This window comes from Pongo pygmaeus, chromosome 20 (genome assembly GCF_028885625.2).
Source record: "Pongo pygmaeus isolate AG05252 chromosome 20, NHGRI_mPonPyg2-v2.0_pri, whole genome shotgun sequence".
NCBI lineage: Eukaryota > Metazoa > Chordata > Mammalia > Primates > Hominidae > Pongo > Pongo pygmaeus.
In genome coordinates, this window is record NC_072393.2 from 55,142,230 (window position 1) to 55,167,088 (window position 24,859).

The 24,859-nt window shown below is 57.2% G+C and overlaps 6 protein-coding genes and 2 pseudogenes across 10 annotated transcripts in view; 3 read left to right on the plus strand and 5 right to left on the minus strand.

The window, feature by feature from the left end:
• RUVBL2 (RuvB like AAA ATPase 2) overlaps positions 1 to 3,252 on the plus strand; it is a 22,435-nt gene extending 19,183 nt beyond the window's left edge. For all 3 annotated transcript variants that reach the window (XM_054464316.2, XM_054464315.2, XM_063657295.1), the window contains exons 12-15: positions 1,811 to 1,930; positions 2,345 to 2,474; positions 2,898 to 3,012; positions 3,143 to 3,252. In XM_054464316.2, coding sequence (XP_054320291.1) covers positions 1,811 to 1,930; positions 2,345 to 2,474; positions 2,898 to 3,012; positions 3,143 to 3,168 — 391 coding nt within the window. In that variant the 3' untranslated portion in view covers positions 3,169 to 3,252. The remainder of the gene's footprint in view (positions 1 to 1,810; positions 1,931 to 2,344; positions 2,475 to 2,897; positions 3,013 to 3,142) is intronic.
• A 53-nt stretch (positions 3,253 to 3,305) lies between these two features.
• LHB (luteinizing hormone subunit beta) lies at positions 3,306 to 4,499 on the minus strand. Of its 2 annotated transcripts, XM_054464323.2 has the most exons (3): positions 4,393 to 4,499; positions 3,873 to 4,040; positions 3,306 to 3,638 (listed from the first exon to the last, which is right to left on the minus strand). In XM_054464323.2, the coding sequence occupies exons 1-3, from the start codon at positions 4,405 to 4,407 to the stop codon at positions 3,396 to 3,398; spliced, it is 426 nt and encodes a 141-aa protein (XP_054320298.1). In that variant the 5' UTR covers positions 4,408 to 4,499; the 3' UTR covers positions 3,306 to 3,395. The 2 variants fall into 2 exon arrangements, with proteins under 2 accessions (XP_054320298.1, XP_054320297.1); XM_054464322.2 differs by lacking the exon at positions 4,393 to 4,499 and having other exon boundaries at positions 3,307 to 3,638; positions 3,873 to 4,268.
• Positions 4,500 to 5,021: 522 nt separating this feature from the next.
• Positions 5,022 to 7,872, minus strand: LOC129020236 (stabilizer of axonemal microtubules 3). Of its 2 annotated transcripts, none has more exons than XM_063657296.1 (5): positions 7,679 to 7,872; positions 7,213 to 7,413; positions 6,953 to 7,114; positions 6,176 to 6,303; positions 5,022 to 5,641 (listed from the first exon to the last, which is right to left on the minus strand). In XM_063657296.1, the coding sequence occupies exons 1-5, from the start codon at positions 7,832 to 7,834 to the stop codon at positions 5,293 to 5,295; spliced, it is 996 nt and encodes a 331-aa protein (XP_063513366.1). In that variant the 5' UTR covers positions 7,835 to 7,872; the 3' UTR covers positions 5,022 to 5,292. The 2 variants fall into 2 exon arrangements, with proteins under 2 accessions (XP_063513366.1, XP_063513367.1); XM_063657297.1 differs by having other exon boundaries at positions 6,176 to 6,282; positions 7,679 to 7,851.
• A 2,202-nt stretch (positions 7,873 to 10,074) lies between these two features.
• On the minus strand, positions 10,075 to 11,185 carry LOC129020240 (choriogonadotropin subunit beta 3). The gene is made up of 3 exons (XM_054464324.2): positions 11,156 to 11,185; positions 10,636 to 10,803; positions 10,075 to 10,400 (listed from the first exon to the last, which is right to left on the minus strand). Exons 1-3 carry the CDS (start codon positions 11,168 to 11,170, stop codon positions 10,086 to 10,088), a joined length of 498 nt encoding a protein of 165 aa, XP_054320299.1. The 5' UTR covers positions 11,171 to 11,185; the 3' UTR covers positions 10,075 to 10,085.
• Positions 11,186 to 12,503: 1,318 nt separating this feature from the next.
• Positions 12,504 to 16,037, minus strand: LOC129021082 (neurotrophin-4-like; annotated as a pseudogene).
• Positions 16,038 to 16,552: 515 nt separating this feature from the next.
• LOC129021083 (neurotrophin-4-like) lies at positions 16,553 to 17,351 on the plus strand (annotated as a pseudogene).
• Positions 17,352 to 19,068: 1,717 nt separating this feature from the next.
• LOC129020241 (choriogonadotropin subunit beta variant 2) lies at positions 19,069 to 19,932 on the plus strand. Its single transcript, XM_054464327.2, has 2 exons — positions 19,069 to 19,382; positions 19,618 to 19,932. The coding sequence occupies exons 1-2, from the start codon at positions 19,152 to 19,154 to the stop codon at positions 19,930 to 19,932; spliced, it is 546 nt and encodes a 181-aa protein (XP_054320302.1). The 5' UTR covers positions 19,069 to 19,151.
• Positions 19,933 to 22,330: 2,398 nt separating this feature from the next.
• LOC129020242 (choriogonadotropin subunit beta variant 2) lies at positions 22,331 to 23,907 on the minus strand. Its single transcript, XM_054464329.2, has 2 exons — positions 22,898 to 23,907; positions 22,331 to 22,662 (listed from the first exon to the last, which is right to left on the minus strand). The coding sequence occupies exons 1-2, from the start codon at positions 23,126 to 23,128 to the stop codon at positions 22,348 to 22,350; spliced, it is 546 nt and encodes a 181-aa protein (XP_054320304.1). The 5' UTR covers positions 23,129 to 23,907; the 3' UTR covers positions 22,331 to 22,347.
• Between the last annotated feature and the right edge of the window lie 952 nt (positions 23,908 to 24,859).

Consider the following 24,859-nt stretch of genomic DNA (forward strand, 5'->3'; position numbering starts at 1 on the left):
CACTGCCTGCTCCCTTTAGCGCTCATGCTGTAAATAAGTGTCCTTGTTGTATTCTATTTAGTGCTACGTTTGTCACTTTTGTTCTTTGAGACAGGGTCTTGCTCTGTCGCCCAGGCTGGAGTGCAGAGGCACAATCATGGCGCACTGCAGCCTCAGTGCGCACCACACACACACACACACACACACCACCCCTGGGACTCAATCAATCCTCTGGCCTCAGCCTCCTCATCAGCTGGGACCACGGGCATGCACCACTATGCCTAGCTAATTTTTGTTTTTGTTTTGAGACGGAGTCTAGCTCTGTCACCAGGCTGGAGTGCAGTGGCATGATCTCGGCTCACTGCAACCTCTGCCTCCCGGGTTCAAGCAGTTTTCCTGCTTCAGCCTCCCGAGTAGCTGGGATTATGGGCACCCACCACCATGCCCAGCTAAGTTTGGTATTTTTAGTAGAGACGGGGTTTCACCATATTGGCCAGGCTGGTCTCGAACCCCTGACCTCGTGATCTGCCCACCTCAGCCTCCCAAAGTGTTGGGATTACAGGGGTGAGCCACCGTGTCCAGCCTAATTTTTTTTTTTTTTTTTTTTTTTTTTTGTATTTTTTTGTAGAGATGGGGTTTTGCCATGTTGCCCAGGCTGGTCTCAAACTCCTGGGCTCAAGCAGTCCTCCCGTCTCAGCCTCCCAAAGTGTTGTCACTTTTTTTGTGCCTTTTTTTTTTTTTTTAACTTTTTGGGGCCATTTGTTGGTGATATTGCCATTTGAAGTGTCCGCTGTGCACAGTGCTGAAGTGCTGTCTAGTATTCTAAGTGCAAGGAGGCTGTGATGCCTGACGGAGGAAATGCCGTGTTACAGACGCTTCACTGAGCCCAAGTTAGAATGCTATTGACACGAGCTCCATGTTAGAGAATAAACAGTGATGTTACATAACAAACACATGGAAATAGAAACACACATACATGAGGCCAGGTGCGGTAGCTCACACCTGTAATCCCAGTACTTTGGGAGGCTGAGGTGGGCGGATCACGAGGTCAAGAGAACAAGACCATCCCGGCCAACATGGTGAAACCCCGTCTCTATTAGAAATAGAAAAAACTAGCGGGGCGTGGTGGCGTGCGCCTGTAGACCCAGCTACTTGGGAGGCTGAGGCAGGAGGATCGGTTGAACCTGGGAGGCGGAGGTTGCAGTGAGCCGAGATCGCGCCACTGCACTCCAGCCTCGCAACAGAGCAAGACTCCATCTCTAAAAACAAACCGAAAAGACCAGAAACACACAAATGAAAACACACATAGACCTAGATTATATATATATTGATTGATGAAAATACTGTAAGCAGAGGCTCAAGAGAGCCTAAACCTGTATTCCACTAGGAGCAGTGGCTCAGGATCAGCTAATTGGAGTGTTCACGATGACTTTTTAGAACCTCACTACTGTGAATAAGGGGAACTGACTGTATCCCCTGGCACCAGCCCTGGGCTGGCCCCGCTGCAGCAGGGAACAAGACAGGTGCAGTCCCCTCCTTTGTGAAGCTTCGTGTTGAGCACGGGAGTGGGACCTTGATCCAGTAATCCTGGAGGCAGAGATCTAGCTTAAAGCAGCCCAGCTCTGCAGAAAGGTGCCCTTGGGGGACTGACGCAGTTGTGGAAGGCTGCGTCATCGGGGGTGATGTCATCATGTGACAGGAGACACGAGCTAAAGGTTAAGTGGTGTTGGGCCCAGTGAGTGGGTGGTGATGGGAGGTGAGAGTGTTCCCAGCACAGGGAATGAAGAGGGAACATGCCCCTGACAGCCCCCTCTTTCTGCCTCTTCCTCAGAATCCGGGGCACCAGCTACCAGAGCCCTCACGGCATCCCCATAGACCTGCTGGACCGGCTGCTTATCGTCTCCACCACCCCCTACAGCGAGAAAGACACGAAGCAGATCCTCCGCATCCGGTGCGGGCAGGACCAGGCCATGCGCCTGAGAGGCAGGGCTGGGGTCTACCCTGTCAGACAAATGCTGACACTGAGGCCCGGCGGAGTGGCATGGTGACTGGGCCTGCAAGGGAGAGGGCTGAGCGGACACCCAGACAGTGGCCTCCGATCCGGGAGCAGGAGCCACGGTGGGAAAGGGAGGCGAGATACCCGTGACTGGTGTTGGGGCCAGCGCCCTGGGGGTGGTCAGGAGGCCTAGGTTTTAGGTCCAGCCCAGCCCCTTTCTCCGTGGCTCCTCTAGCCTCAGCATTCTACGGTTCTAAGATGCAGGCGCCACATATTCCCAGTGGGGAGGGGCCAGAGGGTTGCTGTGGCCACTTCTGCAGTCAGAGGCTGGGCCCCGGCTGAGCCACCCCTGTGCCCCACTACTTGCAGGTGCGAGGAGGAAGATGTGGAGATGAGTGAGGACGCCTACACGGTGCTGACCCGCATTGGGCTGGAGACGTCACTGCGCTACGCCATCCAGCTCATCACGGCTGCCAGCCTGGTGTGCCGGAAACGCAAGGTCAGCCAGCCAAATTAGCCAGCAGGGCCAGATGGCGGCAGTGAGTGACGCAGTACTTGAGGGGCTTCCAGGGTTCCGATTTCATCCTAGAATGTACATTTTCAGAGGCAGGGAATTTTCATCCCTCAGGTTGGCTTCTGTATCACCCAGCCTGGCCTATAGTAGGTGCTCAGTAAATCTCTGTTGACTGTAAGTAGATGCTGTTAGGTCCACCTTACAGATAAAGAAACTGAGGAATGAAGAGGCTGGGCCCACAACCAGGAGATGGCCAGGCAGGATTTGAACCCAGGCAGTCTGGCCCAGAATGCCCTCCCCTCACATGCCACGCTCTGCTGCCTAGAGTATGGAGGTGGCATACACTGGGGTCTGTGTTGTGAGCCTCACGGAGAGGGGCCCAACTGAGGACTCGCCTTCCCCCTCCAGGGTACAGAAGTGCAGGTGGATGACATCAAGCGGGTCTACTCACTCTTCCTGGACGAGTCCCGCTCCACGCAGTACATGAAGGAGTACCAGGACGCCTTCCTCTTCAATGAACTCAGTAAGAATCCCCACCCCGCACCTGCACTGCCAGAGCCAACCTCAGAGGGAGGAAGAGGGAGCTCGGCCTAGAAGGCTCAGGCCCTGCCTCCTGGGCGACACTGACCATGTGGCCTTCCTTCTCCCCACAGAAGGCGAGACCATGGACACCTCCTGAGCTGGATGTCATCCCCCAACCCCACCCTGTTTTCTACCAGAGTTCTGACACTGTGACTTTGTATGAAATGGTTTGGAAGCTGGACCCACCCTGTGTGTGTGTGGTTGCCCTGAGCCCACAGAAAGACACCTCCAGAGTGCGGATTGAGAAGCTTTTATTGTGGGAGGAACGGGGTATCTGAGGGCTCCAGGAGTCGGGATGGACTTGGAAGGCTGCAGGGAGGGTCTTTAGAGGAAGAGGAGGCCTGGGAGTTGGGGGTGGTCACAGGTCAAGGGGTGGTCCTTGGGACCCCCACAGTCAGAGGTGCTGCGGCGGCAGAGTCCACAGTGACAGCTGAGAGCCACGGCGTAGGAGACCACGGGGTCCACACCACGCGGGCAGCCAGGGAGCCAGATAGACTCGAAGCGCACGTCGCGGTAGGTGCATACCACCTGAGGCAGGGGCGGCAGGACCGACTGCAGCACGCGCGTCTGGAAGCCGTTTGGGTGGGGAATGAGCATGTGCCTGGGGCCAGCGCCTCAGCTGAGCTCCCCAGCTGACCCCACAGGTTCTAGACTCAGGTGTCCAGGAAGCCCTCTGTTTCTGCCCTCCCACACCCCATTCCCCAACCGCAGGCCACAGAGGCAGACCACCTTTCCTCCCCCGCTGCCTCTGTGGGTCTGGCCCTGAGGTGGCAGCACCTGCCCTGGCCCCAGGCAGCTCACCATGGTGGGGCAGTAGCCGGCACAGATGGTGGTGTTGACGGTGACGCACACGGGGCAGCCCTCCTTCTCGACAGCCAGGGTGGCATTGATGGGGCGGCACCGTGGCCGAAGCGGCTCCTTGGATGCCCATGTCCTGCCCATGCTCAGCAGCATCAACAGCAGCAGCCCCTGGGACAAGGACACTGCTTCACCCGGGTCTGAGACTGCAGCCCTGAGCCCTGGCCTTCCCATCCCCCGGGGTATACCACCCACAGACACCCAGAGACCCTTCCCGGCATCTCCTATTCAGGACCCACCACCTGGACACCTGCCTTTCAGAGCCCCCCCCACAGCCCAGAGGACCCGAGATACCCCAACATTTCAGATCCCCACCCTCAGGAACTGCCCCACCTGAAGCTTACTGGGGGTCACGCTCCTTCAGAAAGAGGCCTCCTTCCACCGCTCACACGGGTCTGCCGCTTCTCATGCCAGTGATGGCCTGGAGGGAGGTGGAAGGTGCCCAGGGGCCCTGCAGTCTTACCTGGAGCATCTCCATCCTTGGTGTGTCCCCTGCCTCGTGTACCTGGCTTTATACCTCGGGGTTGTGGGGGCGGCAAGGCCACCAGGAGGTGATAGGATGCTGGGGTAACCTGGACACTAATCCCCCTGGGGGCGAGAGGTGCACACGGCCAGGGAGGTGCAGGAGTGGCTCAGCAGAGCGCCGCAGCCCTCTCCCCTCAGTGGTCCAGCGCCAGGGGTGAGGCAGAGGCCACGGTGAAGTGACCTCAGAGACTCAGTCGTCGAGTGCTAGGGACTAGTTGAGGCTGGAGGCACAGGGAGTAGGGTGTAGGAAGGCCTGCCTCTGCCTATGGTGGGGTCTTGGGAGCCAGGAGGAGGCCGTGACCCGAGAAAGGTGCTGGACTGAAGCCTCAACCCTCCACTTGAGTCATTCCTGCACCACAGTCCAACCTAACAGGAGGGGCGCTGCTTCGGACTTAGGTTCTGCCCAGTGAGAGAGGGTCTCCCCGTGACTGAGCTGCCAGGGAAGCCACTTGACCCAGATGCCCCCAAAGAGGGATTCAGCCTGAGCCACACCTCTCCCTTAGGGACCTCCGCCCACCCTACCCTCAAGCCAGGATGCCCGGAGCGTCCCCGGAAATGCGTGTGCTTCAGGTGATTTAACTCATTATTTAATACGCCCTCAGGGTGCGTGTCTTGCCCCTGGGGCCACAGCCACCGGGGACATTATCTGGACTTAGTCCCCTCTCCGCGACGCCGCAGCTGAGTGGGTGTCTGGGCTAGTCCCGCCCCCACGTTGCCAATAGACGTAATGAGTGCGACTCAGGCTGGGTCCGGACCCCTCCTAGTGAGCAGAGGTCCGGAGCTCCGCTCGCCCGCGCGGCCCTGGGAGCGGGTCTGGGGTGGGGCTGGCCGGGCCGGCTCACACCAGCGCCGGCTTCGAGCTGCCATAGCTGAAGTTCTCGGTACTGTAGGCTTTCGGCACGCTGTGGATGCCCCGCAGGGGCTTCCAGTGCGGGCCGCCCCAGGGCGCTTCCAGCGGGCAGAAGCGGTCGAGCCGCCGGAGCGGGTGCAGCAGGGGGATGTAAGACTCCTGAGCCAGAGACAGGGCGCCCCGGTGCGGCATGGCCGAGGTCACCGGGCTGACGCGCGGCACGCGGACCCGCGGTGGTCGGGGCGGCCTCTGCGGGCCGTGGCCCCAGACCTGGGGCGTCCCTTCGAAGCTCCAGTAGGTCAGGGAGTCCTTGCGGGGGTATCCGGACAGCTCCGTCCTGTGGCAGCAGGGCAGGATGGTGAGGATACAGCTGGATCCTTGGGGACGAGGTTCAGACCTCGGGATCTAAGGAGTCTGCACATTCAAACTCCTGCATTTCCAGGCGAGGACCCCTTAGGAAGGACGCGACCGGGCACGCGTAGCCTGCGTTCCTGGGTCCTCGAGGTACTTAACGTCCTGGAAACTGAGCTTTCGCATCCTAGGGAAGTAAAAGGGGACTTTCGCTTCCTTGGGAAGGAGTATCTGGGGGCTTAAGTACCGAAGGAGGCCCTGCCCTCAGATCCAGAATCCCCTCGAGCCGCTGTGCAGGCTTCCTGTCCCTACCGCGGTTCCTGAGAGGTGACACTAAGGACTCCTGGGTGCTTAAAAAAAAGGGGGGGAGGGGCTGGGGCCTGAACTTTGGTTCTTGCTGCTACAGGAGTCGAGGCTGAAACCACCGGGTCAGGGAATGGGAGCCAGCCCAGGGGCTCGGCGTGCACCGGCCACGGCTGGGGCTAGGCAGGAGGCGGTGCCGAGCGAGAGCCCGGCTTACTTGGGATAGAACCGAAAGTCCCGCGCCGAGGTGGTTAGATAGAGCTGGCGGCGGTCCAGGACGCCCCGGTCGGATACTGTGAAAGGCCGGCCAGACAGCGCGGGGTTCTGCGTCCAGGCGATTAGAGCCTGAGCAACATTGGGGGAGGAGGCATACCCAAGACCTAGATTTCATACCCCATCCCAAGCCCTGGGTCCCGAGTTCAGAATCCCTCTCCTTCGGCCTCGACAGCCATGACGGCCACGGCCCTCGCACCCCGCCCCAGAGTCAGAGCCCTTCCTGCCACCCACGCCAGGGAACTTCAGCTTCCTTCCTCATACCCGAACCCTTCCCAGCCTCACCTCCCTAAATCCAAGTACCTCCTGCTGGTCAAGGAACGCAAACCCAAGCCCCCAGCCACCAAAAACAACCTCCCTGGTTCCGCTCCCGGTCTTAAACCGTCTTGGTGTGGCCACTGGAGCTGAGCTGCATCTTGGGCAGCAACTCCACGTTACCTCTCCCAACTTCCACCTGACCCCGTCTCAGAATATTCTAGTCTCGTCCCCACCCACAGCCCGCCGTCGAGCTCCGCAGCAGCTTCGGAACCCTGAAAGTGAGTTTGTAGCCCCTGGTCCTTTTGGCCTGGCCTGGATGCCCAGCCCCTCCCCCGGCTCCTCTAACCTCCAGATCCCGCCTCAGGCCCTTTAGCCACGCCCCAAAGACGTGATTCCTTCTGGCCCCGCCCAAAGCTCCCGGAGCTCCGCCCCATCTCGCCAGCGCCGGCTTCCACCCAGCCACCTGGGAAGGCCCCCCGCGGTGGTGGTCTGCGAGTTGTGGGGGCTGGGGGCCGAAGTATTCCGGAGCGCGCGGGTCCCCGCTGGGAGAGCCAGTGTACTGCGCCCTCGTCTCGCTGCTCTGGTACTTTGTGGTCAGTGGGAGGCACCAGCCGCGGTGTCTGAGCTGCGGAAAGGCGACGCAGAGACTCATGTGAAGGAGCAGGGGACTCAAATGCAGTCCCCCGCCCTGTCCCCTGCAGACTCCGGCACTCCCCAAACTACCTTTTCTCCTGAATCCTTGATCCCCACAGTCCGCGTGGGGTCTGCAGGCTCTGGGGCTCTGGGCTGGGCGCAGGGCCAGCCATGGGTCTTGGGCACGTAGGCCGAGCCAGAGGTTGTCTCCCATCTGCTGAGGACCTCGTCGAAAGCCCAGATGCGAGAATCCTGCTTTGCAGTCGGAGGTAGAGGGTCCGCGACCGTGGACTGGAGAGAAGGCGCCGCACATCAGCTAGAAAGACTCAGGAGTCCCTATCACCCCCCACCCCAAACTCTGACGTCTTCCAGTCGGCCCCCAGCCCTTTCCTCTGCAGTCCCTGGCATTCAGCTTCCCTGGCCCCTCCTCTCTCAGACCCAGGACTCCAGGACCCTCCTCCTTCAGAGAGGAGTCCAAGCTCCCAATCCCCTTTTCTCAGCCCCCATCTTTCTGGGTCCCCAGGCCCGGCAGGGCTGCAGCCTAGGGTCTGCTCACCTGCACCGTGGGCGGGGTGAAGGGTATGGGTGGGATAATGCGGTGGGCAACGTAGCTGCTGGTGAGATGCCAGCTGGGCCTGGATCCAGGTACCTCGGTTGCAGAGATACGACAGCAAGCGGGGCCACAGCACAGAGCCAGGGTGCCACTGGCCATGGTTCCACCCCCACTCCGTAGCCAAGCAGGAGCTGGCTTGTTGTGGTTGTTGCCCCAGGTGACAGAACCCGCCCACCCAGAACCTAGTCAATCAAGAGCCTGCAGGCCCCTGGATGGATGGAGCGAGAAAGAGACCCAGAGACAGGGACCCCAAGAGGGTTACAAAGAAACACAAGGAGGGGGAATGGAGACTTAAAGAGAGGAGGGCGGAAGGGGAAGGAGAAGTTCAGAATTTCAGAGACCCAGGGGGTGGGGGAGAGAGAAACCCAAAAAGAGGGGCAGGGACCTGGAGGTGTCAGAGATCCAGACAGAGAGACAGAGACCCCTGCACTGCACCCAGCAACTCAGGACATCCATGAGAAACACCCCCCTTTCTTCCAGGGCCCAAATGCTCCCGGCTGCTTCCTCCCTCTGCCGGGCCTGCCCACCTCAGGGTAACGATTTCCAGACATCCCCAGGGCTTCCTAACCCTCCCCGCACGCACGTGCTGAAGTAATCAGCACCAGCATGGCTATCCTGCCTGCCTTTGATTTGCTTGAAAAGTTCCACCTGGGTAGGCAGGGTGTGGAAAGAGGGAGGGACCCACAGAGAAGTGCACCGGACCATAGCGAAAAAGATGGGCTTTGATGAGTGAGAAAGAAATACAAGAGAGGAGAGAGACAGGGAGGAAGACACAGACCACGTTGGAAACGGAGCTATTAGTACTCACCCAGAGGCTAGAGCCACCGGAAGTTACAGACAGAGAGGAAGGTGGCAAAAAAGAGCAAAATCAGAGATGGTAACAAGGAGATGTAGAAACGGAGGCAGCCATACCCCACCCCGCCCAGGGGCCTGGTCTGTACAGATTGGTGGAGGACGTGCCTATGTCCTTTGCTCAAAGCTGGACCTGAGAGAGAGAGGGGGGGAAAGAAAGTGAGAGAGAGAGAGAGAGAGTGTGTGTGTGTGTGTCTGTGTGTGTGTCTGTGTGTTGGCAACACATGTGGGGAGATGGGTAATAGGTAAAGGGCTATTGTGAAGTCCTGTGGTCTGTCCCAGACAGAGAGAAAGAGAAAGAGTGTGTGTGTGTGTGTGTCTGTCTGTCTGTCTGTGTGTTGGCAACACGTGGGGAGATGGATAATAGGTGAAGGGCTACTGTGAACTCCTGTGGTCTGTCCCTGGCTTCCCTTGTCATTTCTTCACCATATAGAGCTTTTGGTCACCAGGCACGATGACTCACTCCTGTAATCCCAGCACTATGAGAGGCAGAGGCAGGCAGATAACTTGAGGTTAGGAGTTTGAGACCAGCCTGGCCAACATGGCAAAATCCTGTCTCTATCGAAAAATATAAAAATTAGCCGGGCATGGTGGCGCACACCTGTAATCCCAACTAAGGCAGGAGAATCACTTGAACTCAGGAGGTGAAAGTGGCAGTGAGCTGAGATCACGCCACTGCACTCCAGCCTGGGCAACAGAACAAGACTCCATCTCTAAAAAAAAAAAATTAGCCTCTGATCTAGGCCTCTGCCTCCTCAACCCTCATTATCTCATCCCACGAGCCCATTCTTCAGACAAAGAAACCTGAGGCTGCCTTCTGCAGCCAGGCCCACAATCCCACTTACCCTTCCTCCCCGAATCAGGCTTCTGGGGCCCTAATGTTGGATTTTGCTGACCCTACTCAAGGGCTCTCAATGACCAGTAACCCCCTGATCCTAGCCAGGGGGCCGGCGAGTTAGTCAGAACCTCATGTCCCACTCAAACTGGACAATTTTTTTTTTTTTTTTGAGACGGACTTTCCCTCTTTTTGCCCAGGCTGGAGTGCAATGGCACAGTCTCCGCTCACTGCAACCTCTGCCTCCTGGGTTCAAGCGATTCTCCTGCCTCACCCTCCAGAGTAGCTTGGATTACAGGCATCCGCCTCCACGCCCAGCTAATTTCTTTATGTAATTTTAGTAGAGACGGGGTTTCACAATGTTAACCAGGCTGGTCTTGAACTCCTGACCTCAGGTGATTCGCCTGTCTTGGCCTCTCAAAGTGCTGGGATTACAGGCATGAGCCATCGCACTTGGCCATAAAGCTGGAAAATTTTAAGGTCTGTTTCTTTCCCAATGTAGAGTAAAGGTGCGATGTCATCCCCCGACCCCACCCTGTTTTCTACCAGAGTTCTGATACCGTGACTCTGTATGAAATGATTTGGAAACTGGACCCACCCTGTGTGTGTGTGGTTGCCCTGAGCCCACAGAAAGACACCTCCAGAGTGTGGATTGAGAAGCCTTTATTGTGGGAGGAACGGGGTGCCTGAGGGCTCCGGGAGTCGGGATGGACTTGGAAGGCTGGGGGGAGGGGCCTTTGAGGAAGAGGGGTCCTGGAAGCGGGGGTCATCACAGGTCAAGGGGTGGTCCTTGGGACCCCCGCAGTCAGTGGTGCTGCGGCGGCAGAGTGCACATTGACAGCTGAGAGCCACGGCGTAGGAGACCACGGGGTTCACGCCTCGCGGGCAGCCAGGGAGCCGGATGTATTCGAAGCGCACATCGCGGTAGTTGCACACCACCTGAGGCAGGGGCGGCAGGACCGACTGCAGCACGCGCGTCTGGAAGCCGTTTGAGTGGGGGAATGAGCATGTGCCTGGGGCCAGCGCTTCAGCTGAGCTCCCCAGCTGCCCCCACAGCTGTCAGACTCAGGAGTCCAGGAAGCCCTCTGTTTCTGCCCTCCCACACCCCATTTCCGAGCCCCTGACCAGAGAGGCAGACCACCCTTCCTCCCCCACTGCCTCTGTGGGTCTGGCCCTGAGGTGGCAGCACCTGCCCCGGCCCCAGGCAACTCACCATGGTGGGACAGTAGCCGGCACAGATGGTGGTGTTGACGGTGACACACACGGGGCAGCCCTCCTTCTCGACAGCCAGGGTGGCATTGATGGGGCGGCACCGTGGCCGAAGCGGCTCCTTGGATGCCCATGTCCCGCCCATGCTCAGCAGCATCAACAGCAGCAGCCCCTGGGACAAGAACACTGCTTCACCCGGGTCTGAGACCGCAGCCCTGAGCCCTGGCCTTCCCATCCCCCGGGGTACACCACCCACAGACACCCAGAGACCCTTCCCGGCATCTCCTATTCAGGACCCACCACCCGGACACCTGACTTTCACAGCCCCCCCCACAGTCCAGAGGAACCGAGATACCCCAACATTTCAGATCCCCACCCTCAGGAACTGCCCCACCTGAAGCTTACTGGGGGTCATGCCCCTCCAGAAAGAGGCCTCCTTCCACCGCTCACACGGGTCTGCCCCTTCTCATGCCAGTGATGGCCTGGAGGGAGGTGGAAGGTGCCCAGGGGCCCTGCAGTCTTACCTGGAGCATCTCCATCCTTGGTGCGTCCCCTGCCTCGTGAACCAGGAGGTGATAGGATGCTGGGATGATCTCGACACTAACCCCTCGGGGGGCAAGAGGTAGACAAGGCCAGGGAGGTGCAGGAGTGCCTCAGCAGAGCGCCCCAGCCCTCTCCCCTCAGTGGTTCAGCGCCAAGGGTGAGACAGAGACCACGGTGAAGTGACCTCAGAGACTCACTTCTCTGAGCCTCAACGCTCCTCTACTTGAAGCTTTCCTGCGCCACAGTCCAACCTCCCAGGAGGGGCGCGGCTTCGGACTTAGCTCCTGCCCAATGAGAGAGGGTCTCCCTGTGACTGAGCTGCCAGGGAAGCCACTTGAACCAGGTGCCCCCATCGAGGGTTTCAGCCTGAGCCACACCTCTCCCTTTGGGACCTCCGCCCACTCTACCCTCAAGCCAGGATGCCTGGAGCGGTCCCCGGAAATGCGTGTGCTTCAGGTGATTTAACTGATTATTGAATAGGCCCGCAGGGCGGTGTGTCCTACCCTCGGGGCCGCAGCCTCAGAGGACATTATCTGGACTTAGCCCTTCCCCGCGATGCCATCAAGCTGGACAATTTTAAAGTCTATTTCTTTCCCAATATAGGGTATAGGTTGGCACAGGGAAGAGGGCTAGAAACCTGACTTGAGCTCCCCGCCCAGGGCTGAACTCTCCAGCGGGCTGAACTCTCCAGCATCCTGATCACTTCTCATTCAACCTTGCTTGTAGTCCACCTGTGATCGGTAGCTCATTATCTCAAAACAGAATATTCTAAGCCCACCCCTGCCCGCTCTCACCAAGTAAGATTTCTCATTTGAACCCCAGCTCCCAGATACTTAAAGGCCTTCTGTAGACCATGTTCTCAAGGTCCCCTGGCCATCTGCTTGCATGTTCCAGTTTCTCTCCTCCCCCATCCATATCATGAAATGTGCCCTCCCACTCCCCAGGATGGGCCAGGTGGTGTCCTCTGTGACTGAGCAGTCAGCAACTTAACACCAAAGGTCACCAATGATCAAATGCATGAGAGTTGATCCGAGGAGTTATGTATTAGGGCCAAGAAAGAGTAAACACTAAGTAAATAATGGCTATTATCATCATCATCATCATCGTGATTACCCTCAAGTTCCCCCGGGAGAACTCCCATTCAACCTTCAAAACCCCATGTGGTAGCACCCATCCTGCAGAGATTGAGCTCAAATTCAGAGACTTGTGATTTTGTGAAGATTTAATGAGTTCCCCAATTGGGGTCCATAGAGCAACTGGGCCAACCCTGAGGTCTCTCAACATCCAGCTCTGTTCTTTTTCTGCCTGACCAGTTCCTGGGTATAAGTCTCAGGCCCGGCCAGTCTGGCTGAGGAGTGTGCAGACACAGGCAGTGCCAATTTGAATCCATCGCCAGTTCACAGGTCCCTGGGCATCAGCGATCAATGCCCGCACATAGGACTGCTTGGCCTTGCACTCAGACACCCAGTGCCGCCGGTCCACAGCCCGGCGGCAGCCCCCTCCACCTACCCCCGGGCCACCTTCCTCAGAGTTATCGTCCTGGAAGCGGGTGACAAAGAAGTGCTGGCGGAGGGAACTGCCACCAGCTGCAGGCACCTCGCCCAACACCTCCACCTCGAGCACACCCAAGTCCACAGCAGTCCGGGGGTCTGTCACCCAGACACTGACTCCATCGCACATAGTCAGCTCACCCCGATGACTCCCTTGTGAAGTATCGCTCACCCCACGCTGGCTGCGGTTGGCTCCAACGCCTGCTGACTCCCTAAAGGCCCCAGTCTCCAGCAGGAAGACCAGAGGGGGCCCGGCAGCGGCACCCCTAGACAGGACCACTCGGGGGAAAAGAAGGTCCCACTTTGGAGTAGGAAAAGGGCACAATGTCGAGGGTGGGGTTAGGACTCCATTGACACACTGGGGAGGAAGAAAATGAGGGGGATGCAGAGGGAGCCTGTGGGAGCCGGAGCATCTCTCAGAGCACATGGAGACAGGGAAAAGGAGGCTGGGATTAGAGAAGAGGATAAACACTTCAGTGGGGACAGAAGTTTGGAACCCCAGGGGAGGCTTGCCTGCCAGGATTATGGGGAAGCCCTTGCTCTGGAAGTTTGGAGGACTCCATATATAGGACTTGCATAACGCCCAACTTGTAGATTAATAATAAATATTCAACAACTACAGGTCAGTCACTGTGGCTCACACCTGTTATCCCAGCACTTTGGGAGGCTGAGGCGGGTGGATGACTTGAGGTCAGGAGTTCGAGAGCAGCCTGGCCAACACTGTGAAACCACATCTGTACTGATAATACCAAAATTAGCCAGGCATGATGCTGCACGCCTGTGATCTCAGCTACTCGGGAGGCTGAGGCAGGAGAATCGCTTGAACCCGGGAGGCCGAGATTGCAGTGAGCCTAGATCGTGCCACTGCACTTCCAACTGGACAACACAGTGAGACTCTGTCTCACAAAAATAAAAATAAACATACGACCGGGCATGGCGGCTCACACTTGTAATCCCAGCATTGTTGGAGGCTGCAGTGGGCGGATCAGCTGAGGTGAGGAGTTCCAGACCAGCCTGACCAACATGGAGAAACCCCATCTCTACTAAAAATACAAAATATCCTCAGGTGTGGTGGTGTATGCCTATAATCCCAGCTGCTTGGGAGGCTGAGGCAGGAGAATCGCTTGATCCCAGGAGGCGGAGGTTGCAGTGAGCCAAGATCGCACCATTGCATTTCAACTTGGGCAACAAAAACAAAGCTCCGTCTTAAAAAAATAATAATAATAATCATAAAATAAAAAATGTTCGGCCAGGCGCAATGGCTCACGCCTGCAATCCCAGCACTTTGGGAGGCCGAGGTGGGTGCATCACCTGAGGTCAGGACTTCGAGACCAGCCTGGCCAACATGGTGAAAACCTGTCTCTACTAAAAAAAATACAAAAATTAGCTGGGTGTGGTGGTGCGTGCCTGTAGTCCCAGCTACTCCGGAGGCTGAGGCAGGAGAATTGCTTGAACCGGGGAAGCAGAGGTGCAGTGAGCCGAGAGTGCACCACTGCACTCCAGCCTGGGTGACAGGGCGAGACTCCGTCTCAAAAAAATAATAATAATAAATTAAAATAAAATAAAAATAAAAATAGAAAATATTCAATTACTATTACTCAATAGCAACAGATAGTAAAATACAGGCTCAGAGAAATTAATGATTTGTGCCCGGTGACACAGCCAACAAATGGCAGAGATGGGACTTCACCTCTGGGCAAGTGCACTCTGCCATCCTTCCTGTAGAACTCTGAGGAACCGAGAGTCTTGCATCCTGGAGGATGTTCCAATCAATATTTTTTTTTTGAGGCGGAGTCTCACTCTGTTGCCCAGGCTGGACTGCAGTGGCGCGATCTCGGCTCACTGCAATGTCTGCCTCCCAGGTTCACACCACTCTCCTGCTTCAGCCTCCCAAGTAGCAGGGACTACAGGCGCCCGCCACCAGGCCTGGCTAATTTGTTGTATTTTTTAGTAGAGACGGGGTTTCCCCGTGTTAGCCAGGATGGTCTTGAACTCCTGACCTTGTGATCTGCCCGCCTTGGCCTCCTAAAGTGGTGGGATTACAGACATGAGCCAATGCGCCCAGCCCAATTTTTTTTTTTTTTTTGAGACAGAGTCTTACTCTGTCTGGCCAGGCTGGAGTACAGTGGCACAATCCCGGCTCACTGTAATGCCTGTCTCCTGGGTTCAAGTGACTCTCCTGCCTCAGCCTTCTGAGTAACAGGAATTACAAGCGCCTGCCCCCGTGCCCAGCTAATTTTTGTGGTTTTAGTAGAGATGCGGTTTCACGACATTGGTCAGACTGGTCTCAAACTCCCAACCTCCAGTGATACTCCTGCCCTGGCCTCCCAGAGTGCTGGGATTATAGGCGTGAGACACCACGCCTGGCCCCAAACAAACTGTTTTAAGACGAGGTCTCCCTATGTTTCCCCACTGCACTTGAACTCCGGGGCTCAAGCAATCCTCCTGCTGTGCCTCCTGAGTAGCTGGGACTACAGACTCAAGCCACCACACCTGGCCACTTTCCACAATTTAGAGAAAGTCCACAACCTGGAATCCTAGGGAGACCCCGATTCACCTCAAAACTGCCACTAAGGAGGTAAAACCCTGCCCCTCTGAGGCAGGCTTCGGTTTCCCTGTGTGTGAAATTGACCTGGCGCTGGGAGAGGCTGCTGGAGGTGTGGATTTTGCAGGTTCCCTACAACATTCTGGAAGCCTGTGGTTCTGGGAAAGGGTGGCGTGGAGAAGACTGGGAAACAACCAGTGGTCACCAGAGCTGTAGCACCTCCTCCACCTCCGAGCTCTGGGGCTGGGAACCCCAGGCTTCGGGGGCTGCTGTGGAGGACGCAGGTGGCCCCCTCTTTCCTGACATCTCAGGACAGGGAGGGGCAACCGGCTAGGGGAAGAAAAGAACAGGAAGGTTATACAGCCAGGTGGGGAAGGGGCCAAATCCCTGAACAACCCCTTCCCAGAGTTCCTCTTCAAGTGCAGGGTACCCAAGAGTCAAGGCCCCGCCCCCTTTCCAGAGGCCCCTTTTCTAAGCAGGTGCTGGCTCCTGGCTGGGATGGGAGGCAGATGGAGGGAGGGGAGGGGGAGGAGGGGAAGGGAGACGCAGTGGATGAGGGAGAATGGAAGAGATGACATCCCCCTCGGCCCATTCATCCCATTCAGGACCCCAAGCCCCCACCTGCACTGCCAGTGCCAACCTCAGAGGGAGGAAGAGGGAGCTCGCCTTAGAAGGCTGAGGCCCTGCCCCCTGGGCCACACCGATCATGTGGCCTTCCTTCTCCGCACAGAAGGCGAGACCCCGGACACCTCCTGAGCTGGAGGTCATCCCCCATCTCCACCCTCTTTTCTTTTTCTTTCTTTCTTTCTTTTTTTTTTTTTTTTGAGATAGAGTTTTGCTCTGTCGTGCAGGCTGGAGTTCAGTGGCGCCATCTCGGCGCACTGCAAGCTCCCCCTCCCAGGTTCACTCCATTCTCCTGCCTCAGCCTCCCAAGTAGCTTGGAATACAGGCGCCTGCGACCAAGCCCAGATAAGTTTTTGTATTTTTAGTAGAGAGGGGCTTTCACCGTGTTAGCCAGGATGGCCTCCATCCCCTGACCTGACGATCCGCCCGCCTCGGCCTCCCAAAGTGGTGGGATTACAGGAGCGCAGCACCATGCCCGGCAAATTTTGGTATTATCAGTAGAGATGTGGTTTCACAATGTTGGCCAGTCTGCTCTCGAACTCCTGACCTCAAGTCATCCACCCGCCTCAGCCTCCCAAAGTGCTGGGATAACAGGTGTGAGCCACAGTGACTGACCTGTAGTTGTTGAATATTTATTATTAATCTACAAGTTGGGCATTATGCAAGTCCTATATATGGAGTCCTCCAAACTTCTAGAGCAAGGGCTTCCCCATAATCCTGGCAGGCAAGCCTCCCCTGGGATTCCAAACTTCTGTCCCCACTGAAGTGTTTATCCTCTTCTCTAATCCCAGCCTCCTTTTCCCTGTCTCCATGTGCTCTGAGAGATGCTCCCGCTCCCACAGGCTCCCTCTGCATCCCCCTCATTTTCTTCCTCCCCAGTGTGTCAATGGAGTCCTAACCCCACCCTTGACATTGTGCCCTTTTCCTACTCCAAAGTGGGACCTTCTTTTCCCCCGAGTGGTCCTGTCTAGGGGTGCTGCTGCCGGGCCCCCTCTGGTCTTCCTGCTGGAGACTGGGGCCTTTAGGGAGTCAGCAGGCGCTGGAGCCAACCGCAGCCAGCGTGGGGTGAGCGATACTTCACAAGGGAGTCATCGGGGTGAGCTGACTATGTGCGATGGAGTCAGTGTCTGGGTGACAGACCTCCGGACCGCTGTGGACTTGGGTGTGCTCGAGGTGGAGGTGTTGGGCGAGGTGCCTGCAGCTGGCGGCAGTTCCCTCCACCAGCACTTCTTTGTCACCTGCTTCCAGGCCGATAACTCTGAGGAAAGTGGCCATGGGGTAGTTGGAGGGGGCTGCCGCTGGGCTGTGGACCGGGGGCACTGGGTGTCTGAGTGCAAGGCCAAGCAGTCCTATGTGCGGGCATTGATCGCTGATGCCCAGGGCCCTGTGGACTGGCGATGGATTCAAACTGGCACTGCCTGTGTCTGCACACTCCTCAGCCGGACTGGCTGGGCCTGAGACTTATACCCAGGAACTGGTCAGGCAGAAAAAGAACAGAGCTGGATGCTGAGAGACCTCAGGGTTGGCCCAGCTGCTCTATGGATCCCAATTGGGGAACTCATCAAATCATCACAAAATCACAACTCTCTGAATTTGAGCTCAATCTCTGCAGGATGGGTGCAACCACATGGGGTTTTGAAGGTTGAATAGGAGTTCTCCTGGGGGAACTTGAGGGTAATCATGATGATGATGATGATGATAATAGCCATTATTTACTGGGTGTTTACTCTTTCTTAGCCCTAATACATAACTCCTCGGATCAACTCTCATGCGTTTGATCATTGGTGACCTTTGGTGTTAAGTTGCTGACTGCTCAGACACAGAAGACACCACCTTGCTCATCCTGGGGAGTGGGAGGGCACATTTCATGATATGGATGGGGGAGGAGAGAAACTGGAACATGCAAGCAGATGGCCAGGGGACCTTGAGAACATGGTCTACAGAAGGCCTTTAAGTATCTGGGAGCTGGGGTTCAAATGAGAAATCTTACTTGGTGAGAGCGGGCAGGGGTTGGCTTAGAATATTCTGTTTTGAGACAATGAGCTACCGATCACAGGTGGACTACAAGCAAGGTTGAATGAGAAGTGATCAGGATGCTGGAGAGTTCAGCCCGCTGGAGAGTTCAGCCCTGGGCGGGGAGCTCAAGTCAGGTTTCTAGCCCTATTCCCTGTGCCAACCTATACCCTATATTGGGAAAGAAATAGACTTTAAAATTGTCCAGCTTGATGGCATCGCGGGGAAGGGCTAAGTCCAGATAATGTCCTCTGAGGCTGCGGCCCCGAGGGTAGGACACACCCCCTGCGGGCCTATTCAATAATCAGTTAAATCACCTGAAGCACACGCATTTCCGGGGACCACTCCGGGCATCCTGGCTTGAGGGTAGGGTGGGCGGAGGTCCCTAAGGGAGAGATGTGGCTCAGGCTGAATCCCTCGCTGGGGGGCATCTGGGTCAAGTGGCTTCCCTGGCAGCACAGTCAAGGGGAGACCCCCTCTCATTGGGCAGAAGCTAAGTCCGAAGCCGAGCCCCTTCTGGGAGGTCGGACTGTGGCGCAGGAAAGCTTCAAATGGAGGAGGGTTGAGGCTTCAGTCCAGCACCTTTCTCGGGTCACGGCCTCCCCCTGGCTCCCAAGACCCCACCATAGACAGAGCCGGGCCTTCCTACACCCTACTCCCTGTGCCTCCAGCCTCGACTACTCCCTAGCACTCGACGACTGAGTCTCTGAGGTCACTTCACCGTGGTCTCTGTCTCATCCTTGGCGCCCGACCACTGAGGGGAGAGGGCTGGGGTGCTCTGCTGAGGCACTCCTGCACCTCCCTGTCCTTGTCTACCTCTCGCCCCCCGAAGGGTTAGTGTCGAGTTCACCCCTGCATCCTATCACCTCCTGGTGGCCTTGCCGCCCCCACAACCCCGAGGTATAAAGCCAGGTACACGAGGCAGGGGATGCACCAAGGATGGAGATGCTCCAGGTAAGACTGCAGGGCCCCTGGGCACCTTCCACCTCCCTCCAGGCCATCACTGGCATGAGAAGCGGCAGACCCGTGTGAGCGGTGGAAGGAGGCCTCTTTCTGGAGGGGCATGACCCCCAGTAAGCTTCAGGTGGGGCAGTTCCTGAGGGTGGGGATCTGAAATGTTGTGGTATCTCAGGTCCTCTGGGCTGTGGGGGGGGGGCTCTGAAAGGCAGGTGTCCGGGTGGTGGTTCCTGAATAGGAGATGCCGGGAAGGGTCTCTGGGTGTCTGTGGGTTGTGTACCCCGGGGGATGGGAAGGCCAGGGCTCAGGGCTGCGGTCTCAGACCCGGGTGAAGCAGTGTCCTTGTCCCAGGGGCTGCTGCTGTTGATGCTGCTGAGCATGGGCGGGACATGGGCATCCAAGGAGCCGCTTCGGCCACGGTGCCGCCCCATCAATGCCACCCTGGCTGTGGAGAAGGAGGGCTGCCCCGTGTGCGTCACCGTCAACACCACCATCTGTGCCGGTTACTGCCCCACCATGGTGAGCTGCCTGGGGCCGGGGCAGGTGCTGCCACCTCAGGACCAGACCCACAGAGGCAGTGGGGGAGGAAGGGTGGTCTGCCTCTCTGGTCAGGGGCTGGGAAATGGGGTGTGGGAGGGCAGGAACAGAGGGCTTCCTGGACTCCTGAGTCTGAGAGCTGTGGGGGCAGCTGGGGAGCTCAGCTGAGGCGCTAGCCCCAGGCACATGCTCATTCCCCCACTCAAACGGCTTCCAGACGCGCGTGCTACAGTCGGTCCTGCCGCCCCTGCCTCAGGTGGTGTGCAACTACCGCGATGTGCGCTTCGAATACATCCGGCTCCCTGGCTGCCCGCGAGGCGTGAACCCCGTGGTCTCCTACGCCGTGGCTCTCAGCTGTCAATGTGCACTCTGCCGCCGCAGCACCACTGACTGCGGGGGTCCCAAGGACCACCCCTTGACCTGTGATGACCCCCGTTTCCAGGACCCCTCTTCCTCAAAGGCCCCTCCCCCCAGCCTTCCAAGTCCATCCCGACTCCCGGAGCCCTCAGGCACCCCGTTCCTCCCACAATAAAGGCTTCTCAGTCCGCACTCTGGAGGTGTCTTTCTGTGGGCTCAGGGCAACCACACACACACAGGGTGGGTCCAGCTTCCAAATCATTTCATACAGAGTCACATTATCAGAACTCTGGTAGAAAACAGGGTGGACGGCTGGGCGCGGTGGCTCACGCCTGTAATCCCACCACTTTGGGAGGCGGAGGTGGGCGGATCATGAAGTCACGAGATCGAGACCATCCTGCCTAACACGGTGAAACCCCGTCTCTACTAAAAATACAAAAACTTATCTGAGCTTGGTGGCAGGCACTTGCAGGAGAATGGAGTGAACCTGGGAGGGAGAGCTTGCAGTGAGCCCACAGCACTCCAGCCTGCACGATCGCGCCACAGCACTCCAGCCTGCACGACAGAGCAAGACTCTATCTCAAAAAAAAAAAAAAAAAAGAAAGAAAGAAAGAAAGAAAAAGAAAAGAGGGTGGAGATGGGGGATGACCTCCAGCTCAGGAGGTGTCCGGGGTCTCGCCTTCTGTGCGGAGAAGGAAGGCCACATGATCGGTGTGGCCCAGGGGGCAGGGCCTCAGCCTTCTAAGGCGAGCTCCCTCTTCCTCCCTCTGAGGTTGGCACTGGCAGTGCAGGTGGGGGCTTGGGGTCCTGAATGGTATGAATGGGCTGAGGGGGATGTCATCTCTTCCAGCCTCCTTCATCCACTGCGTCTCCCTTCCCCTCCTCCCCCCTCCCCTCCCTCCATCTGCCTCCCATCCCAGCCAGGAGCCAGCACCTGCTTAGAAAAGGGGCCTCTGGAAAGGGGGCGGGGCCTTGACTCTTGGGTACCCTGCACTTGAAGAGGAACCCTGGGAAGGGGTTGTTCAGGGATTTGGCCCCTTCCCCACCTGGCTGTATAACCTTCCTGTTCTTTTCTTTCCCTAGCCGGTTCCCCCTCCCCCTCCTGAGATGTCAGGAAAGAGGGGGCCACCTGCGTCCTCCACAGCAGCCCCCGAAGCCTGGGGTTCCCAGCCCCAGAGCTCGGAGGTGGAGGAGGTGCTACAGGTCTGGTAACCACTGGTTGTCTCCCAGTCTTCTCCACGCCACCCTCTCACAAAACAACAAGACAAAACAAAACAAAACAAAAGAAAATTGGGCCGGTCGTGGTGGCTCATGCCTGTAATCCCAGCACTTTGGGAGGCCGCGGTGGGCAGATCACAAGGTCAGGAGATCAAGACCATCCTGGCTAACACGGGGAAACCCCGTCTCTACTAAAAAATACAAAATATTAGCCAGGCATGGTGGCCGGCTCCTGTAGTCCCAGCTACTTGGGAGGCTGAGGCAGGAGAATGGCATGAATCCGGGAGGCGGATCTTGCAGTGAGCCCAGATCGGGCCACTGCAATCCCGTCTGAGCAACAGAGCAAGAATCTGCCTCAAAAAAAACAAAAAGAAAATGATTGGAACATCCTCCAGGATGCAAGACTCTCGGTTCCTCAGAGTTCTACAGGAAGGATGGCAGAGAGCAGTTGCCCAGAGGGGAAGTCCCATCTCTGCCATTTGTTGGCTGTGTGTGTGACCCCACACAAATCATTAACTTCTCTGAGCCTGTGTTTTACCATCTGTTGCTATTGAGTAATAGTAGTTGAATATTTTCCATTTCTATTTTTATTTTATTTTTATTTTTTATTTTTTTTGAGACGGAGTCTCGCCCTGTCACCCAGGCTGGAGTGTAGTGGCGCGATCTCGCCTCACTATACCTATGCTTCCCGGGTTCAAGCGATTCTCCTGCCCCAGCCTCCCGAGAAGCTGGGACTACAGGTGCGCAGCAACACACCCAGCTAATTTTTGTATTTTTTTTAGTAGAGACAGGGTTTCACCATGTTGGCCAGGCTGGTCTCGAAGTCCTGACCTCAAGTGATGCACCCGCCTTGGCCTCCCAAAGTGCTGGGATTGCAGGCATGAGCCACTGCGCCTGGCCAAACATTTATTATTATTATCATTATTATTATTATTATTATTATTATTATTATTTTATTATTTGCGATGGAGCTTTGCTTTTGTTGCCCAAGCTGAAGTGCAATGGCAGGATCTTGGCTCACTGCAACCTCCGCCTCCTGGGATCAAGCGATTCTCCTGCCTCAGCCTCCCAAATACCTGGGATTATAGGCATGCACCACCAAGACCGAGGATATTTTGTATTTTTAGTAGAGATGGGGTTTCTCCATGTTGGTAAGGCTGGTCTGGAACTCTTCACCTCAGCTGATCCACCCACCCCAGCCTCCGATAATTACAAGAGTGAGCCACCGCGCCCAGCCCTCCACCCTGTTCTCTACCAGAGTTCTGATACTGTGACTCTGCATAAAATTGTTTGGAAGCTGGACCCACCCTGTGTGTGTGTGGTTGCCCTGAGCCCACAGAAAGACACCTCCAGAGTGCGGATTGAGAAGCCTTTATTGTGGGAGGAACGGGGTGTTCGAGGGCTCCGGGAGTCGGGATGGACTTGGAAGGCTGGGGGGAGGGGCCTTTGAGGAAGAGGGGTCCTGGAAGCGGGGGTCATCACAGGTCAAGGGGTGGTCCTTGGGACCCCCGCAGTCAGTGGTGCTGCGGCGGCAGAGTGCACATTGACAGCTGAGAGCCACGGCGTAGGAGACCACGGGGTTCACGCCTCGCGGGCAGCCAGGGAGCCGGATGTATTCGAAGCGCACATCGCGGTAGTTGCACACCACCTGAGGCAGGGGCGGCAGGACCGACTGCAGCACGCGCGTCTGGAAGCCGTTTGAGTGGGGGAATGAGCATGTGCCTGGAGCTAGCGCCTCAGCTGAGCTCCCCAGCTGCCCCCACAGCTCTCAGACTCAGGAGTCCAGGAAGCCCTCTGTTCGTGCCCTCCCACACCCCATTTCCCAGCCCCTGACCAGAGAGGCAGACCACCCTTCCTCCCCCACTGCCTCTGTGGGTCTGGCCCTGAGGTGGCAGCACCTGCCCCGGCCCCCGGCAGCTCACCATGGTGGGACAGTAGCCGGCACAGATGGTGGTGTTGACGGTGACACACACGGGGCAGCCCTCCTTCTCGACAGCCAGGGTGGCATTGATGGGGCGGCACCGTGGCCGAAGCGGCTCCTTGGATGCCCATGTCCCGCCCATGCTCAGCAGCATCAACAGCAGCAGCCCCTGGGACAAGGACACTGCTTCACCCGGGTCTGAGACCACAGCCCTGAGCCCTGGCCTTCCCATCCCCCGGGGTACACCACCCACAGACACCCAGAGACCCTTCCCGGCATCTCCTATTCAGGAACCACCACCCGGACACCTGCCTTTCAGAGCCCCCCCCACAGCCCAGAGGACCTGAGATACCCCAACATTTCAGATCCCCACCCTCAGGAACTGCCCCACCTGAAGCTTACTGGGGGTCATGCCCCTCCAGAAAGAGGCCTCCTTCCACCGCTCACACGGGTCTGCCGCTTCTCATGCCAGTGATGGCCTGGAGGGAGGTGGAAGGTGCCCAGGGGCCCTGCAGTCTTACCTGGAGCATCTCCATCCTTGGTGCATCCCCTGCCTCGTGTACCTGGTTTTATACCTCGGGGTTGTGGGGGCGGCAAGGCCACCAGGAGGTGGTCGGATGCTGGGGTGAACTCGACACTAACCCCTCGGGGGGCGAGAGGTAGACAAGGACAGGGAGGTGCAGGAGTGGCTCAGCAGAGCACCCCAGCCCTCTCCCCTCAGTGGTCCGGCGCCAAGGATGAGACAGAGACCACGGTGAAGTGACCTCAGAGACTCAGTCGTCGAGTGCTAGGGAGTAGTCGAGGCTGGAGGCACAGGGAGTAGGGTGTAGGAAGGCCTGCCTCTGCCTATGGTGGGGTCTTGGGAGCCAGGAGGAGGCCGTGACCCGAGAAAGGTGCTGGACTGAAGCCTCAACCCTCCTCTACTTGAGGCTTTCCTGCACCACAGTCCAACCTCCCAGGAGGGGCGCTGCTTCGGACTTAGGTTCTGCCCAGTGGGAGAGGGTCTCCCCGTGACTGAGCTGCCAGGGAAGCCACTTGACCCAGGTGCCCCCATCGAGGGTTTCAGCTTGAGCCACACGTCTCCCTTTAGGACCTCCGCCCACTCTACCCTCAAGCCAGGATACCCGGAGCGGTCCCCGGAAATGCGTGTGCTTCAGGTGATTTAACTGATTATTGAACAGGCCCGCAGGGGGTGTGTCTTGCCCTCGGGCCGCAGCCTCGGAGGACATTATCTGGACTTAGTCCCTTCCCCGCGATGCCATCAAGCTGGACAATTTTAAGGTCTGTTTCTTTCCCAGTGTAGGGTATAGGTTGGCACAGAGAAGAGGGCTAGAAACCTGACTTGAGCTCCCCGCCCAGGGCTGAACTCTCCAGCGGGCTGAACTCTCCAGCATCCTGATCACTTCTCATTCAACCTTGCTTGTACTCCACCTGTGATCGGTAGCTCATTATCTCAAAACAGAATATTCTAAGCCAATCCCTGCCCGCTCTCACCAAGTAAGATTTCTCATTTGAACCCCAGCTCCCAGATACTTAAAGGCTTGCTGTAGACCATGTTCTCAAGGTCCCCTGGCCATCTGCTTGCAGGTTCCAGTTTCTCTCCTCCCCATCCACATCATGAAATGTGCCCTCCCACTCCCCAGGATGAGCAAGGTGGTGTCTTCTGTGACTGAGCAGTCAGCAACTTAACACCAAAGGTCACCAATGATCAAATGCATGTGAGTTGATCCGAGGAGTTAGGTATTAGGGCCAAGAAAGAGTAAACACTCAGTAAATAGTGGCTATTATCATCATCATCATCATCGTGATTACCCTCAAGTTCCCCCGGGAGAACTCCTATTCAATCGTCAAAACCCTATGTGGTTGCACCTATCCTGCAGAGATTGAGCTCAAATTCAGAGAGTTGTGATTTTGTGATGATTTGATGAGTTCCCCAACTGGGGTCCATAGAGCAGCTGGGCCA